Source organism: Brassica oleracea, chromosome C2 (assembly GCF_000695525.1).
Source record: "Brassica oleracea var. oleracea cultivar TO1000 chromosome C2, BOL, whole genome shotgun sequence".
NCBI classification, from domain to species: domain Eukaryota; kingdom Viridiplantae; phylum Streptophyta; class Magnoliopsida; order Brassicales; family Brassicaceae; genus Brassica; species Brassica oleracea.
In genome coordinates this window covers 22,121,771-22,136,675 of record NC_027749.1, presented here as the reverse complement: position 1 = coordinate 22,136,675, position 14,905 = coordinate 22,121,771, and the positions used below count along the sequence as shown (strand labels likewise).

At 37.1% G+C, this 14,905-nt stretch overlaps 1 protein-coding gene and 1 pseudogene across 1 annotated transcript; both read right to left on the bottom strand.

The window, feature by feature from the left end:
* Positions 1-6,885: 6,885 nt before the first annotated feature.
* Positions 6,886-7,533, bottom strand: LOC106323706 (alpha-amylase/subtilisin inhibitor-like). The gene has a single exon (XM_013761788.1). It carries the CDS (start codon positions 7,507-7,509, stop codon positions 6,886-6,888), a length of 624 nt encoding a protein of 207 aa, XP_013617242.1. The 5' UTR covers positions 7,510-7,533.
* Positions 7,534-12,165: 4,632 nt separating this feature from the next.
* On the bottom strand, positions 12,166-13,991 carry LOC106323705 (annotated as a pseudogene).
* Positions 13,992-14,905: the final 914 nt, after the last annotated feature.

Here is a 14,905-nt window from a genome sequence, read left to right as displayed (position 1 = left end):
TTCTATTAAGGGGGGGGGTGAGAATGTAGAAACCCGAAAAAAAAGAGAGAATGGTCGAGTATCTTTGTGGTGGTCGAGTCGTGGGCGATAAGGATCGATCAGAAATTTCGAAGAATTAAGGTTGTCGAAGAATTGATCGTGAGTGAACACTGAGTCGAATAAGCTGCTCGACCATAGTTAGAAGATGTCTTAGATTGATCAGACGGACGTTTTGGAAGCATCACATTTTTGGAAGCACGACGTTTTAGAAGCTCGACGGTTTAGAAGCATGACGTTTCTTAACCACGAAGTAATCCTCAAAACTTCGTATCGGTAATATATTATGTTGGAAACATAATAAGTTGGAAGCATGCCGGGAATTAAGCAGGACGGGAATCAAGCACGACGGGATCGAAGCACGATGGGAAAACCTGAAATTGGATGAAACCCTAATTTCGGTATTCTGTAATAGTTTTCGGAGAAGCCGGAGTCTCGGGAAATATTACCGTCAAGGTTATAATGGAGTCTGGAGTTTATTAAAAATATTTAGAACATCAGAATGGGAGTAGAAAAATATTCGGGATTGATCGCGGGTCAGAAATTTGCCGAAAGGACCGAAATCAAACGAATGGATCGAGAAGCACGAGGTGGCTTGGTGTGAGTGTTCAGAACGTGGTGTCAACTGTCCAGCAAGCTGAGTGTCTACAGAAGCTCGAGGTGTCGTCGAGGTGTCGCCGTGCATGGAAGCCGTACATGCAGCCTGACATGTAGAAGCACGAGGTGGATCGACCAAGCACAGGGTGTCTCCGCGCATGCAACCGAAGCATGCTGATCGACATGTGTGAGATTGTGTGTCGCCTTGCATGAGTTCCAGTCATGTAGCCTGACATCTGGGAGGAGTGGTGGCGTCCTGAATGTGTCTTGGCCATGCTGAAACACATGTGGAGCATGAGGTATTGCCGCGCATGCGTCCGGAGCCATGCGAAGCGACACACGGGCTGCCACCAACCTGAAGCTGATTGGTTGTTGTCTCCTATAAATACCCCACGACCCCAGCTAATTTATTCACATCCATACCTGTCCAAACCAAGTTAAAACCGTGAGAGAAAAGTAGAAAAAGAAAGCAAGTGATTCCGAGCTATCTCGAGTTCTTTACTGATTTCGAGTCAGCGCCTAGGGAAGGTTCTGTCTAACTGAAGGTCAATCAAATGAAGATCACATCAGATGGGAGTCAAGTCAACGTGGCTAGAGAGAGAGAGAGAGAGAGAGAGAGAGAGAGAGAAAGGAAGTGATCGATTCTAGAGAATAGTCGAGTTCTGAAGACCGATATTCCATCGAGAAGGCCAAGTTCCGTCAAATCGGTGATTCTCTACTGTGAGGCGGAAGCTCTCTCCAAATCAAAACGTCCAAGCCAGTCACATTCTCCTACAATCAAGTGGAGGTGATTTCCAAGATTAGTTCAGTTCCATGGGTTCAGATCAGTCGAAGTTCTGGTCGATACTCCGCCGGGAAATTCGAAGAACTGTCCAGAAGCTAAAGGAGATTCTGTCCAAGTCCAGATCAGTCCGTCGAGACCTGTCAGTTTTTTCGTGGTGAAGCCGAGGTTCTGTCCAAGTCGAGATCAGTCCAGTCCAGTCCAGTCAAGGCGTCCCTTGGGTTTTGGTCAAGTCCTCTCCGATCAACCAACTGCTTCTCGCCTAGAACACTGTGAGTTGGCTTGTTTGAATCTCACTTGAAATTTAGGGTAGATCGAGTCGCATATAGATTAGAATGATCACGCTATTGAATGGTAGAGTCCTTAGGGTTATTTTTTTTATGGAACCGGACTTAGTTTAGCAAGGGCTAAGCTGAGATGAATGGAATTAAGACTGAGTTGATAACCTGATTAGGACTAAGACTAGGATGCATTATGTTTTCTATTCTTGCATGTTTATATGGTTGAGTGCAGGTTCCTGTTATCTTTAAAGATAGTGTCGTAGCAGGAGGCCGAACTATCTGGGTAACGGGGTGATTGAGTAGATTTAATTAAATGCTCGTTCGTTTAATTAATCTTGTTGATTGAGGTTTGTCATCTCTTGGTAAGGGAGTGACTAACTTGTTGAGTTGTTTAGTGATAATGTTGTTGTTTAGGTATCTTTGGCCATATAGGCCGATCTCCTAGTTGTGATGCTGGTACTACGGGTCCTATGCCATATAAGCAGGACTACGAGTATTAGTTGTTAGTGTCTAGACTCCTAAGTATTGTGTAGTTTTGGATAGGAGTCTTGTCCCTTAGGTCTTTCCTAGGGATTGTGTGTCGTGTGTTATGCCATCCGTAGGTGCGAAACCTGCCCATGCTAGGCATGTTTTGGGGTGGACTAGTGTTTTCTCGCCCTCGTATTCAGCGGGTTCAAGGAAACCCCTTATTTGCTGGATCGGGAAGACTCAGAGAGACGGGATCATGGCCTATGGCTGAGTGATTACACGACAGTGTAATGTGGCAGTGACCCGAAGGACTGTGGACTGTCGGGCGGTGACCAGAAGGACTGTGGGCCGTGGTCGGTTGAAAGTTTCTTCTTCTGGCATTTGTGGTAGGGAGATAAGATATTGCCGATAGAGAGGAGGAACATGAAGTCACCAGGGCCCATGTTAGAGTTTTGTGTTAGAGTGTTGTAAGGGTTATGGAACCCTCGAGTCAGTGTAACACCGATATACGGTGTTACGAGTTAGATCGAGTCGTAGATACTCATATTCTTATTATTGTTATTGTGGTTGATTGATTTGCTTGCAAGTTTCTGACATTAAGTCCTAATTCTGGCTTAGGTACCGGATTAGGCTTGGTGTGTATTTCGTTAGTGTAGGCCTGACATTGGCCTGTACGTGTGTAGGCCTGACGTTGGCATGTATGTGTTTGAGGGATTGCTTGTGAAGGGTGGTGGATATTAAAGCTATGCGGTATCATTGGTTGGCCGATCATGTTCTTGTCTGATTGTTGGTCGACCGGCTAATGATACTTATATAGTCTAAGTGTCTAACACTGCATGAGTACTAAACTCAGAAATATATATGGTTAACTAGGGATTGGTTGTTAACTTGTTTTAATGCAGGTTACCGTTACTTGAAGCTAGATCATGGCAAGAGGCCAAGTCTAACTTAGTAACGGTTTGCTTAGCCTTAGCTTTTATTGCATGCTAGGGCTAGATTGATTGTTATTTTGGGTTGTCTAGGTTAGAGTCTAGGTTACAGGTAGAGGCCGCCAGCTCACTGAGTAACATTAGGTTACTCATCCAACTCCGTTGTCCTTTTTGCAGGGCTCTTTAGGTAAGGATGATCGGATAGCTTGGAGCTGGACGTTAGGACCGCCAGTGTAGATTTTCATGCCTTTTGTAAACGGTATTTTGAATTGTGTTAAGTTAACTCGATTTGGCATTAGGCCGGGCCCAGTCTTGAATTATTCAATGTATGAATATTTCCTAGATGAATAAAAGTAAGTGTTTATATGCGCTTCATGAGTACTCTGATATTTGACTAGTCCGGTCTAACACAACATTAGGTCGTGGTACGGGTTGAAAAGCCTTAGGCCTTGATCTAACGGAAAATGCTAACTCTGTGTACGGGTTGAAAAGTCTTGTACGTTGACGCCATGGGACGAGTTAGTGGATGAACTGGTCTAGGTCGTGGAGTAAATTTTGTGACTTTGACCTGATCGTCCCTAGCCCGTCACATAGCGCTTCTAGACATGGTGTTGGGTTGGACGGTCAGTTATGTTCTTGTTTGATTGTTGGCTGGCCGGTTGGCTCATTCATCTCTAATCTTGGGTGTTGGATGGTCGATCGGTCATGTTTTTGTTTGATTGTTGGCCGGTTGATCGACCATATGTCTAGGATGGTTCGGGGGTGTTACGAAAGTCTGTTCAGCAAGGTGTTTAGCTGGATGGTGTGTTCTGTTAGAAATAATGTCGGTACAAAAGGTGTTCAAGGCTGAAGTGGTTTAAACAAGTAGAGAATCAGAAGTTGTTTCAGGACTGAAGCATATATGATTCGAAGGATGTTTTACAGAATTGGAGGACTTTTGATTCAAGGCTCAATGCGCATGAGTGGAATCGAAAGGCCAAGGAGGAAATCAACTTGCAGAAAGATGTTCAGGTTTCTGTTCAAGCACTTGAACAGATTCGTGATTTTGACAGCAATGTTGTGTTATTGATAAGTTCACGAGGAGTAACAAGATATGAAGTAACACGGCGTCAATTAGGAGTTGAGCTTGACACTTGGAGTGTAGCAGTTGGGTTCACAACTCAGGACATTAGATGAAAATTCAGAATGGCAATGGGATTGTCACATACCTTTCATCAGGGGTGATGTCTATGTTCATTGATAGGGCTAAGTGGATTTAAGTGTTTAATCTACTTAAGCGGTTGTGGTGTATAAGTTGAAGCTTATGCATGTTTCAAGAAGAACATGAAGGGACTCAAGCTTGGCTCAAGATGGAGCTGAGAGAAGTAAGAACAGATAAGAGAAAACAAGAAGATAAGCAGGCTTACTCAAGCATCAGAAGGTGTCGGCACAAAGGAAGGGTTATGGACTTGGACCAAACAGGTGGAGTTTTGTGAGGTTTGGTCAAGCCCATCAGACATGTTTAATGTTGGGTCGGCTTGCACAAGTTACGTGCGGACAACATATGGGCCTAATCATTGAAGTTTATTAGGTCAAGTGTTGATACAAAGAAGGAGAGATCACGACAGGGATCTCCATGCACAAAGCGTGGCGAAAGCAAGTCTCTGGGAGGCAGGATCTTCAAGCATCCAGGTAGTGCTTCCATGGCATCTCTTGGAGAGATAGAGTAAGCTAGACATATATATGTTGTTCTAGACTTAGCTCTTAGCCATGTACTTCTCTTGTAATCTCTTTATACTCTCTAGGGTTTGTATACCTATGACAGAGAGAGTAATGATCTTGTAAACCACATCAGAGGTGTTTTCCGATACTTTATAGTGGATGTTATGGATCTTGGATCCACCCCAGATGTAGCGCGCTGCGGCCGTGAATTGGGTGAAAAATTCTTGAGTCATGAACAAGAATGAATCGTATGAGTAGTGAAAGGGGTAGAGGTATTATGAGTTTGTATTCTGGAACAAGTGGGTATCATAACTCCTACAATGTTGTTGATTATATTTGAATCTTAGTGGATGAAGAAAATGTGAGTTCATATGATCATGGAACATACATGATCAGAAATGAAATTTTGAAGAAAAAAAAGAAAGAAAAACACACCTTTTCATCTAGTAGAAAAAATTAAAACTAATAATTTCATTATTTTGTTAAATTCTTCTTTTTGTTATCCAAACACAAATGACTCTTCTTACTATCCTTTGTTAACATTTTTTTATTTGAAAAAAAGTTTCATGATCATGATCATGCATATTTATAGTTTTTCAAAGATATATATGAAAAGTCATAACTTTTTAAATTATAGGTAATTTTAAAATTGTATCTGTACAATATATTTTGAAGAGACACATAATTACAATAAAACACTCTAATTATAGTTTTACTAAAAGATTATAATATAAAAATACATTCATATGAAAAAAAAACACATCAAAACATTTAATAACCATTTGTAATAGTTACGTATTGAAAAACCACGACCTTTCACATTGAATGAGATTTCTAATATATTTTTTTAAATGGAAAGGCATATCTAACATCTAACATTTTTGCTTCACTCATTTTCAATAGTTCTATGGTTTACAAGACACAACCTTTTGTCATTAATTTATGTTGCAATAGTTACCTAACTGAAAAGACACAAATTTTCAACATTAATTGAGATTGCTATTATTAATTAATAGATTGCTAACTATTTTATTTCTTTGTGAAAACTTATCAGAAAAGCGAATACAATAAAAACTCTATTAATTAATAATGTTGAGAATATATTATTTTATTAATTTATAGAGTTATTAATTTACAAAAAGTTTAATTTAAAAAAAAATCTTTTTTTGGATATTTTTATTTATAAAATAAGAAAATAGTTAATCTTACTATATGTAAACTATATAAATTTTAGACATTAGACTTTCATATTGTTTTACTATATTATTTGGTATTTATTTTTATGTTTCATAGAATCCAAATGTGATTTTCGATATAATTTTATTAAATACTGTCAAAATATATTGAAATTTTAAGAAAATAGAGATAATTTCATTGTGAATATAAAACCAACAGCATAATGTTTAGTTTATACTTATATAAAATGTATATATGGATATATTATTAATTTAGAATTTTAATGGTACCATATATTTACATAAGACTTTCTAAAAATTTATTATTTTATTATTTTATTGATTTGTATTATATTTTGAATTGGTCCAACTCATGACCGGAAAAATTTATTAATTTATAGTGTTTATTAATTTATCGAGTATTAATTTATAAAGTGTCTACCGTATGTTTTACGTAAAAAAAAATGAATATATCAGCACCACAAACATCATAATCTGTTTCTGGTCAATTTCCATTCCATTTACCAAACACAACCCACTCTCTAGAACCAAAAGAAGCTGCATCAACTTTTTCTAGAGCTATGTAACTTAGAGGAAAATATATCGACAGAACTAATCCAAGATCTTCTGATTCAATGCTAGTTATGTTTAAAAAAAAAAGAGCTATGCTGGTTATAATGTTCCTACATCTGGCTCTTGATGCGCTTTCCATCAAGAGCTTAATTAATAGCCTAACAGTTGTAACAAAAATCGAGAACATGTTTATGTTTAATTTCCAAGTTATTTGAATCCTAAACTAGAGAGAGAATTTAAAAGAAAAAGAAACAAAGGAAGATGTTATATTCCATTTATGACGATTGATGAACAAAGAAAACATGAAACACAGATAGAGTTTTATTATTCGTAGCTTATAACTCTTATCCTCTTATAATAGACATAACAGGCTTGGACGAAGTCTTTGTCTCACTAGCTCTCACGAACACAACCTCGAAGGGCGTAGAGGCTAAAGCCAAACGCCTAACGCCATGTTTGTCCACAAATATCCCGACATCGACGCAATCTTCACCGTTAAAACAAAACACAATCTTGTAACCTCCAATAGAATCTTCAATTTTCTTGATCTGGAAGAAATCATTCGATGGTTTAGGACCAGCCGCTATGAACGCCGCCTCAAACACCATGTCGGGTGCAGGTACATACCAATAGGTTGACTGAACACATATCGTGGCTTTGACGTCCATCTCTATGTTGAGGTTCGTTGATTCAGGAACGAACGCAACTTTAGTCCTCCAGTCTGAAAATCTTACGGGAATGCCCCTGTTGACCTCTGAATATTCCTGTCCGATATAGAGGGGACAATTGTTGCCACCATGGGGGGCGAGAGTCAGGCCGCCACCTGCAGGGCCGAAGATGCGTGGGAGAACGTAGTAACTGCCGTCGAATATGATATCACCATTAATGTCAAGAACTGGTTCGCCGGGGCTTGCGGTCACGGCCAAAACAGCGGTTAAGGCAAGAAGGATATAAAACATAGGATTCATCCTTTTTTGAGTGTATGTAGTTGATTAGATTTGATGTTATTGGATGAGAAATTGTGAGTTCATGGGATTAGTATTTATACACGAATGTGTGTATACATGCACATACATCTTTGTATACATATGCTTAGGGTTTGAATTATTAACTTTTAAATTAAACAACTACCTTGAGATTTGAGGAGATGCTTTTTCTTTACTCCACTCACCTTCCACGCTTCTTTAATTTTTTTGTTTAGTTATTTCTTGCGGGGAGATAGAGTTTGGCCTGGTCTTGAACCATTGGTTAACGAATAAGATTATATATGTATGTTCACTATAGCTCCGATTTTATAAGTTTTGATACTCAGACGTTATTGAAAGAAAAAAGAAAACTATAACTCCCCTTACTTCAGTAATTTCTATTATTTTTTTTGGTTCAATCATATCTGGTTTGGTTCGAAACTGAGCAGTGAGCACCCTGGTCAGAAGTTTTGTTAACCATCGATAGTTTTCACACATGTTTTTGATTCTTGGAATATGAGCGCAATTAATCTTTAGAAGATAAGGATAACAACAAGGTTAAATAAAGAGGAAAGATCCCAAAGAATCTGCTAATAGTACAGTATATAAGTAATTTCAAGCCTCGTGTTTTAAAAGCGTTAACCTCTTATTAAACACAATTAGAACTGTAATATAAATTACACTTTCCAAGCACCAATCGCTTACTTTTTTTTTGTCATTTTCTATTATGGGTCAAGTTTCCTAATAAAATGGATCTGTGCTTCTTGAGCTCTATGTATTGAAGGGCCATTTAGCTATGTCCCTCTCAAATTAATTTACAAATTTAACGCCTTGCAAAATATGTTAAAAATTAGCGTACTACACTTGTATCACAATATCAAAAAAGGTGAATTGGCTGAATGACTATAATGAACTTTTTAAAAACAAAATAGGCATGTAAACATAGGGTGGGAAATGGGATAGTTTGACACAAAATTGAACAATCTATTCCCTACTGCAAGTGACCGTACAACTCACAACGTCGACAACATCTCATTCTATATAGATATTTATAAAATAGAATAGTATGGTATATTTTTTATTAAAGTACATGAAGGTCTAAAACTTTCAAAACTCAATTTTATGAAATTTCAAACTAATATAAAATTATAAGTTTATAATGTTTAAATATCATCAAAACCATAAAATACTGTTAATCTTATAAATACTCGTAGAATTATTTTATCGTAATGATTTCTGATGACAATGTGAATCCTATAACATGTGTTGATTTGTGGCATTCTTCTGATTGTGATGGCTATTCAGTGTCGGCCTTGACCTAAAGCTGGTAAAACATGGGCTTTAGGCACCAAATTAGAATAAGAATTTAAGGACATCCAAATTGGCAAAGGTTGTGTGTATTCTAGTGGTTATGTGCCTACGTCTCTGTGTTTAGAGTGCAAGGTTCATAAAACTTTAGAAATATTGATCTGGTAAAGTCAAGGTTCAAGGTTAAGGCTAAGATGATCAAGATGGTTATTGTAAGATTTGACGAGTTTTATCCAATTATCGAAAGATGGGCATTGAAAGATTTGTATTTTGTCTTTGTGACACTAGTTTCAAAAGGGTAGCATCTTCGTTAAGTTTCGCAATCAACTATCTTAATGTGTGAACTATATGTCCTCCCCCAAAATAATGTAATGCAGAGGCTGCACTATTTTTTTCAAAAAAAAAAACAAAAACCAAGTGAGAGAATCACAGAACTAAACTGTGTGTGATTGAATTGAAGTAATTCTAGCTCTTATTTTTCTATGTTGGTTATGTCTCCACATCTCAAGCTTGATGCGTTTATGCTTTATAGTTGTAACTTGTAACAGAAATCGAGAAAATGTTTCTCTCTAATTTCCAAATTATCCTTTATATACTAAATTAAAAGTCACTTCACCAATCAAAATTTGCCACATAATTTATATTTACAAAATTTAAAAATAATTAAAATATCAAAAACTGTATTACACGTATCCCACTACCCATAATCCTCCTCCTTCCACAAGCTTTATTTCCTGCTCCTATATATTGGAAGCAAAGTCTCAATCAAAAGTAAATAAATTAGGAAAAAGTTACACTCCTAATTCCTTTTCAACTTCAATACTATAATACAGAATTGGCCGGACCCGTATACAGTGGTACGAGTCAGCCGAGTTCCATTAAACTGTATTCTCCAGTTGTTATCTTTCTTCTTTGTGGCTATGAAGATTCAAAAAAAGTGGATATGATGGCTTTGAATTACCGGAGATTAATTCAATAGTGAAAAGAGATCTAGAGTAAGATCCGACTAAAAAGGAGAAAGATAGAACATGCAGACATGGAAGAGACATGGAAGTCTACGAGGAACAAACTCTTATAAAAGGTAAAGTATTTCTGTTTTAATTGTTTTTCTATTGTACAACAGATTTTAAAACAAAATATAAATTGAAAACACCATTAAAGTACTACGGTGGGTATAGTAGCTATGAACGTAATAAAAGAAATTAGTCATAGATTGTAAATTAAATTAGGAAAAACACATGAACAGCAAGACATAAAGAAGTAATACAAAAGCTCCAAACTAATATTTGTATTCAGTGAGCTAATAACATAAGTTTATATGTTGCGGTTAATCAGAGATACATGATAAGTTTAATGGTTTGTTTAAGTATACTCATATTTTTATGATTAATCAAAGTTATTTTATAAATGTAGTTTTAGCTGTATATAAGTTAGACTTAGTCTTATTTGTAAATTACACGTGAGTATTTAATCTAACTTCAGGGTCTGAAAGGACAAAGTCAAAGCGTAAGGATGTTGAGAAGGTAAAATGGTCTTGTGTGTGTATTTAATCTAATTTCAGTTTGTTAATCAAATTCTGTCTTTAATACCTTTAAATAAAAAAAATAAAAACATAAGAGATTTGCCCGGTGCGCAACACGGGAGACACACTAGTACGAATTGAATCTTAAAGTAGGGAGAGAATTAAAAAGAAAAAATAAAATCAAAGGAACGATGTTTTATTCCATTTAAGATGAACGAAGAAAACATGAAACACGGATAGAGTTTTATTATTATTCGTAGCTTGTAACTCTTAGAGCATCATTAACCCAAATACCTATTTTAGGTCTCTTAATAATTTTAAAGTATTAAATGTTGCTTAAGAGACCAAATTAAAAGACACCAACATTTTTGTGCTCCAATGGGAGTCTCTTATTTAGGGGTTCTTAAAAACAAAACTTAAACATTGTTTAATGAGATGAACATGTTACTCCATGAGATGATTCTTCTTAAGGTGTGACAAGAAGAACAAATTGAGAACCAAAGATACAAATGAGTTGCAGGTCAATCAAGAAGAAGATATCATGAAAAATGTATTCACGTCATTCTCTAAAACTGCTATACTTGTAATATATATAGATCATTGATCTTTCTTCAGTGACCTTCACATAATCAGGTATCCAGTGTGTCTGTTTATTGTTTTCTAGCAACTGCTCCTTCAACAGCTCCACTTGCACAAATCTAACAGGACAAACACAAACAAACTTCAGCCTCCTAACAACGCAAAAGAATGAAACAACAAGCTCCATATGATCTTTGCTAATTCTACGTGCCATACAAATCTGATGTTCACTACTTACTAAAATAAATACAGTATGGAAATGAAAACATGGAAATCAAGATAAAGTGCCTCACTGGAACTAGGACTGAATGATGCAACAACTAAGACCTTAGCTCAAGCTCATATTAAGCAAGAAGCATACCAACTGGGAACGGCTCTATATATGAGAGGAGTGTCTGATCGCCAGCAAAATGGATATGAGTGAACAAAGCTCCCCGTTTTAACAAGCCTGCCTTTGGCCTGAGATAACAAGAAATATTATTTGACAATAAGAAGCCGCCTAGAATTAACAATCCAATGGTCCAAAATGCACATAGATCCTCAGACACTTGAAAAATCATCCAGGCCTATTAGAAGTTAGGCATCAATAATTAACTTCACGGCTTCAATTATATCCTTGTCTGCATCTTTGACATACCGACACTGAAATGGGTAATTCTCTCAGTGAACAACCCATCGTCATCAACAGCCACAACTAGATTCTCACCCTGAAAGAGAGTATCAAAACATGTAGAACATTTACATTATGAGATAAAGGGAGCTCAGTAGAATAGATCAATAGAGACAAGCATTCGTACTTCTTCCCTACCAGGGAATCTCCATTGTACAATTTGATAAAGGTACGATCGCGTCTCCGGAGCCAAGATCCGAGCCGTTCTATCTCCTCATAGACAGGGATCGCCGTCGTCTTCAAGCAGCGATTGATCTCTGAAATCTCCGTTCTCGCCTTCCCCGCCGAACTCGCCGTCGTCTGCGTACGGGAGATACATGAACCATTGCCATGAGAAGCTTTCCGTTTCGATTCCGCATCATGGGGAGTCGATGCCCAGCCCTCGTTTTTTCCTCCCTTTCCCCCATCAAGTGACGCGTGTCCAAGAAGAACCGTCTCTTGTGACGCTTAATTAGGAGACGTCGCTTAAGTTAAATCATTTTTTCCTTTTATTTTTAATCAGAATTATACCTAAATACTCACATAAGAGACGCGGATAATCGTGCTCTTATCCTTTTAGTTTTGCTGTCTTTCCTTTTTCTTAGACAATAGACATAGTTTTGGGCAATGCCTCTGTCCCCAAAGCTTTCATGAACACGACCGGGAATGGCGTAGAGCTTAAAGCCAAATGCAGAACGCCATGTCGGTCTACAAATATCCCAATATCGCTGCAATCGCTATCGTTAGGACAAAACACAATCTTGTAGCCGCCAAGAGCATCATTTATTTTCTTGATATGGAATAAACAACTCGACGGTTTAGGACCAGCCGCTATGAAAAACGGATCAATGATGCCAGCCTCCGGCGGAGGGACATACCAATAGGTTGACTGACCACATATCGTGGCTGGGACGTCCATCTGGATGTTGAGGCTCGTCGATTCGGGAACAAACGCAACTTGATCATCCAGTCTGAGAATTTTATGGGAATGCCCCTGTTAACCTCTGAATATTCCTGTTCGATGTAGAGGGGACACCAATTGCCACCACGGTAGGTGAGACTCAGGCCGCCACCTCCAGGGTCAGAAATGCGAGGGAGAACGTAGTAACTGCCATCGAATATGATATCACCAGAGCCCACTTCTCCCATGCCCCTAGATGTGATAGAGTAATCTCCTACAGGCTTCTCAAATCTCCTATACTCTCATTGCTTTAATGAAATATGGAAATCCGATTTTGCCCTTTTTATTTTCGAAATTATATCTTCTAATAATTTTAAATTTTCAAAATTTTAAAATTTCAAAATTTTGAATTTTTAAAATTTCAAATTTCGGATATTACATTGTATCGTATAGTTTTACTTAGTTGTACTTTGTTCTACTTGGTAATACTGATGTTAGTTATACTGAATTATACTTGGTTATACTGAGTTATACTAAGTACTACTGAGGTGTAGTTTTACCGAGTTCTACTAAGTTATACTGATTATACTGAGTACTACTGAGTTGTAGTTTTACCGAGTGCTACTAAGTTATACTGGTTATACTGAGTTATACTAGTTATACTTGTAATACTGTGTACTACTAGTGAGTTAGATATACCGAGTTATACTAGTTATATTGAGTTTTACTAGTTATACTGAATCATATTTGTAATATTGCGTACTACTAATGTGTTAAGTATACATCATATACAATATTATACTAGTTATACTGAGTACTACTAAAATCAGATCCGAAGATGAAATAAATAAAAAACACGAAAAATGCCTTAAAGAGGGAGAACAAGAACAGGGAGAACCCTAAATCATAAAAATCACAGAATCTTCTTTAACAACCCTAAATCGGAAACATACATAACAAAAAAAATAGAATCCAATCACTTATGGAGCGCATAGGTTGTAAGCCATTGATGAACTCATACAAAACCCAGAATCTTACAATAACACTATATATAAAAAAAACACAGATCTGGAGCGCATAGGTTGAGTCATCGCTGTTTTGAACAGATCTATAGCACGAGAAGAAGAAGGATCGCCATTGATGTTGTTTCCATAACCTTCGACAGTTGTTTCATCACTTACAGCAGATCTGATTTGACTGTAGAGAAAAAAAGAAAGAAGAGATGAAGCACGAGAAAAGTCGCAGAGAAAAGAGAGAGAGAAAGAAGAAAATGAAAAAAAAACTTGTCGGCGGTTATGTCTATTAGATTAGGTTAGAAAACACAGGAGTAAATCAGTAAATTTCTTCATTTACGAATTAAAAATAAATAAAATTAGACGGGTCCTCTAGAGATTGTCTCTAAACATACATGGGTAATAGAGGTGTCGTCTCATATCACCATCAGTGTCGAGAACTGGTTTGAGGGCGTTTACGGTTGCGGCCAAAGCAGCGGTCAAGGTAAGAAGGAAGTAAAACCTATGATTCATACTTTTTTAAGTTTACGTAGTCGATTAGATATGAATGTTACTGAATGAAGAAAATGTGAGTTCATGTGATTGGTATTTATACACGAATGTGTATACATGCACATACACCTTTGTATACACTACGATTAGGTTTTGAGTTATTAAATTTAACATCGGAGATTTGAGAAGATGCCTATCTTGTTTTTACTCCACGCACCTTCCACGCTTCTTAATTTAATTTATGTTTTTGCTACAAACGCTTCTTTAATTTCTTATAGAGTTTTAGCCTGGTCTTGGACGGTTGGTTAACGCAGAAGTTTATGTATGATCACTACAGCTCTGGTTTTATAAATTTTGGGTGTGACTGATAACCATCGAGGAACATTAGGAATGAATAGGAAAATAATGAATAGGAATAAAATTTTGGGAATGATGAGGAATAAGGGTTCCTTATCAAAATTAACAAGGAACAAATTTGCATTATAATTTTCTACAAAAAAGGAAATGAGAAGGAATGAAGAGGAAAAAATATTCCTTATGAATGGTAATATTTTTGAGGAACGTTAAGAAATGTATTGTTCCTCTTCATTCCCTTGGTTACCAAGGAAATTTGCATTTAAACGTTCCGAAAGGAAAAAGAACAGCTAAACGCTCCTCTTAGTTCTGCAACTTCTGTAGTTTTATCGGTTCAATCTGGTTTGGTTCGAAATTGAGCACCCTGGTCAAAAGTTTGGTTTGATAGTTTCCACACGTGTGTTTTGGTTCTTGTGATATGAGCACAAGTCTTTAGACGATAAGGATAACAACAAGGTTAATTTTTAAAGAGGAAGTAATTTTTAGCCTCGTGTTATCATAGACTCGCCTCGTGTGTATTTATATGAGGAAATTGTAGGGGTGTTCAATCCGGATATCGGTTCGGTTTTGGTTCGGTTTTT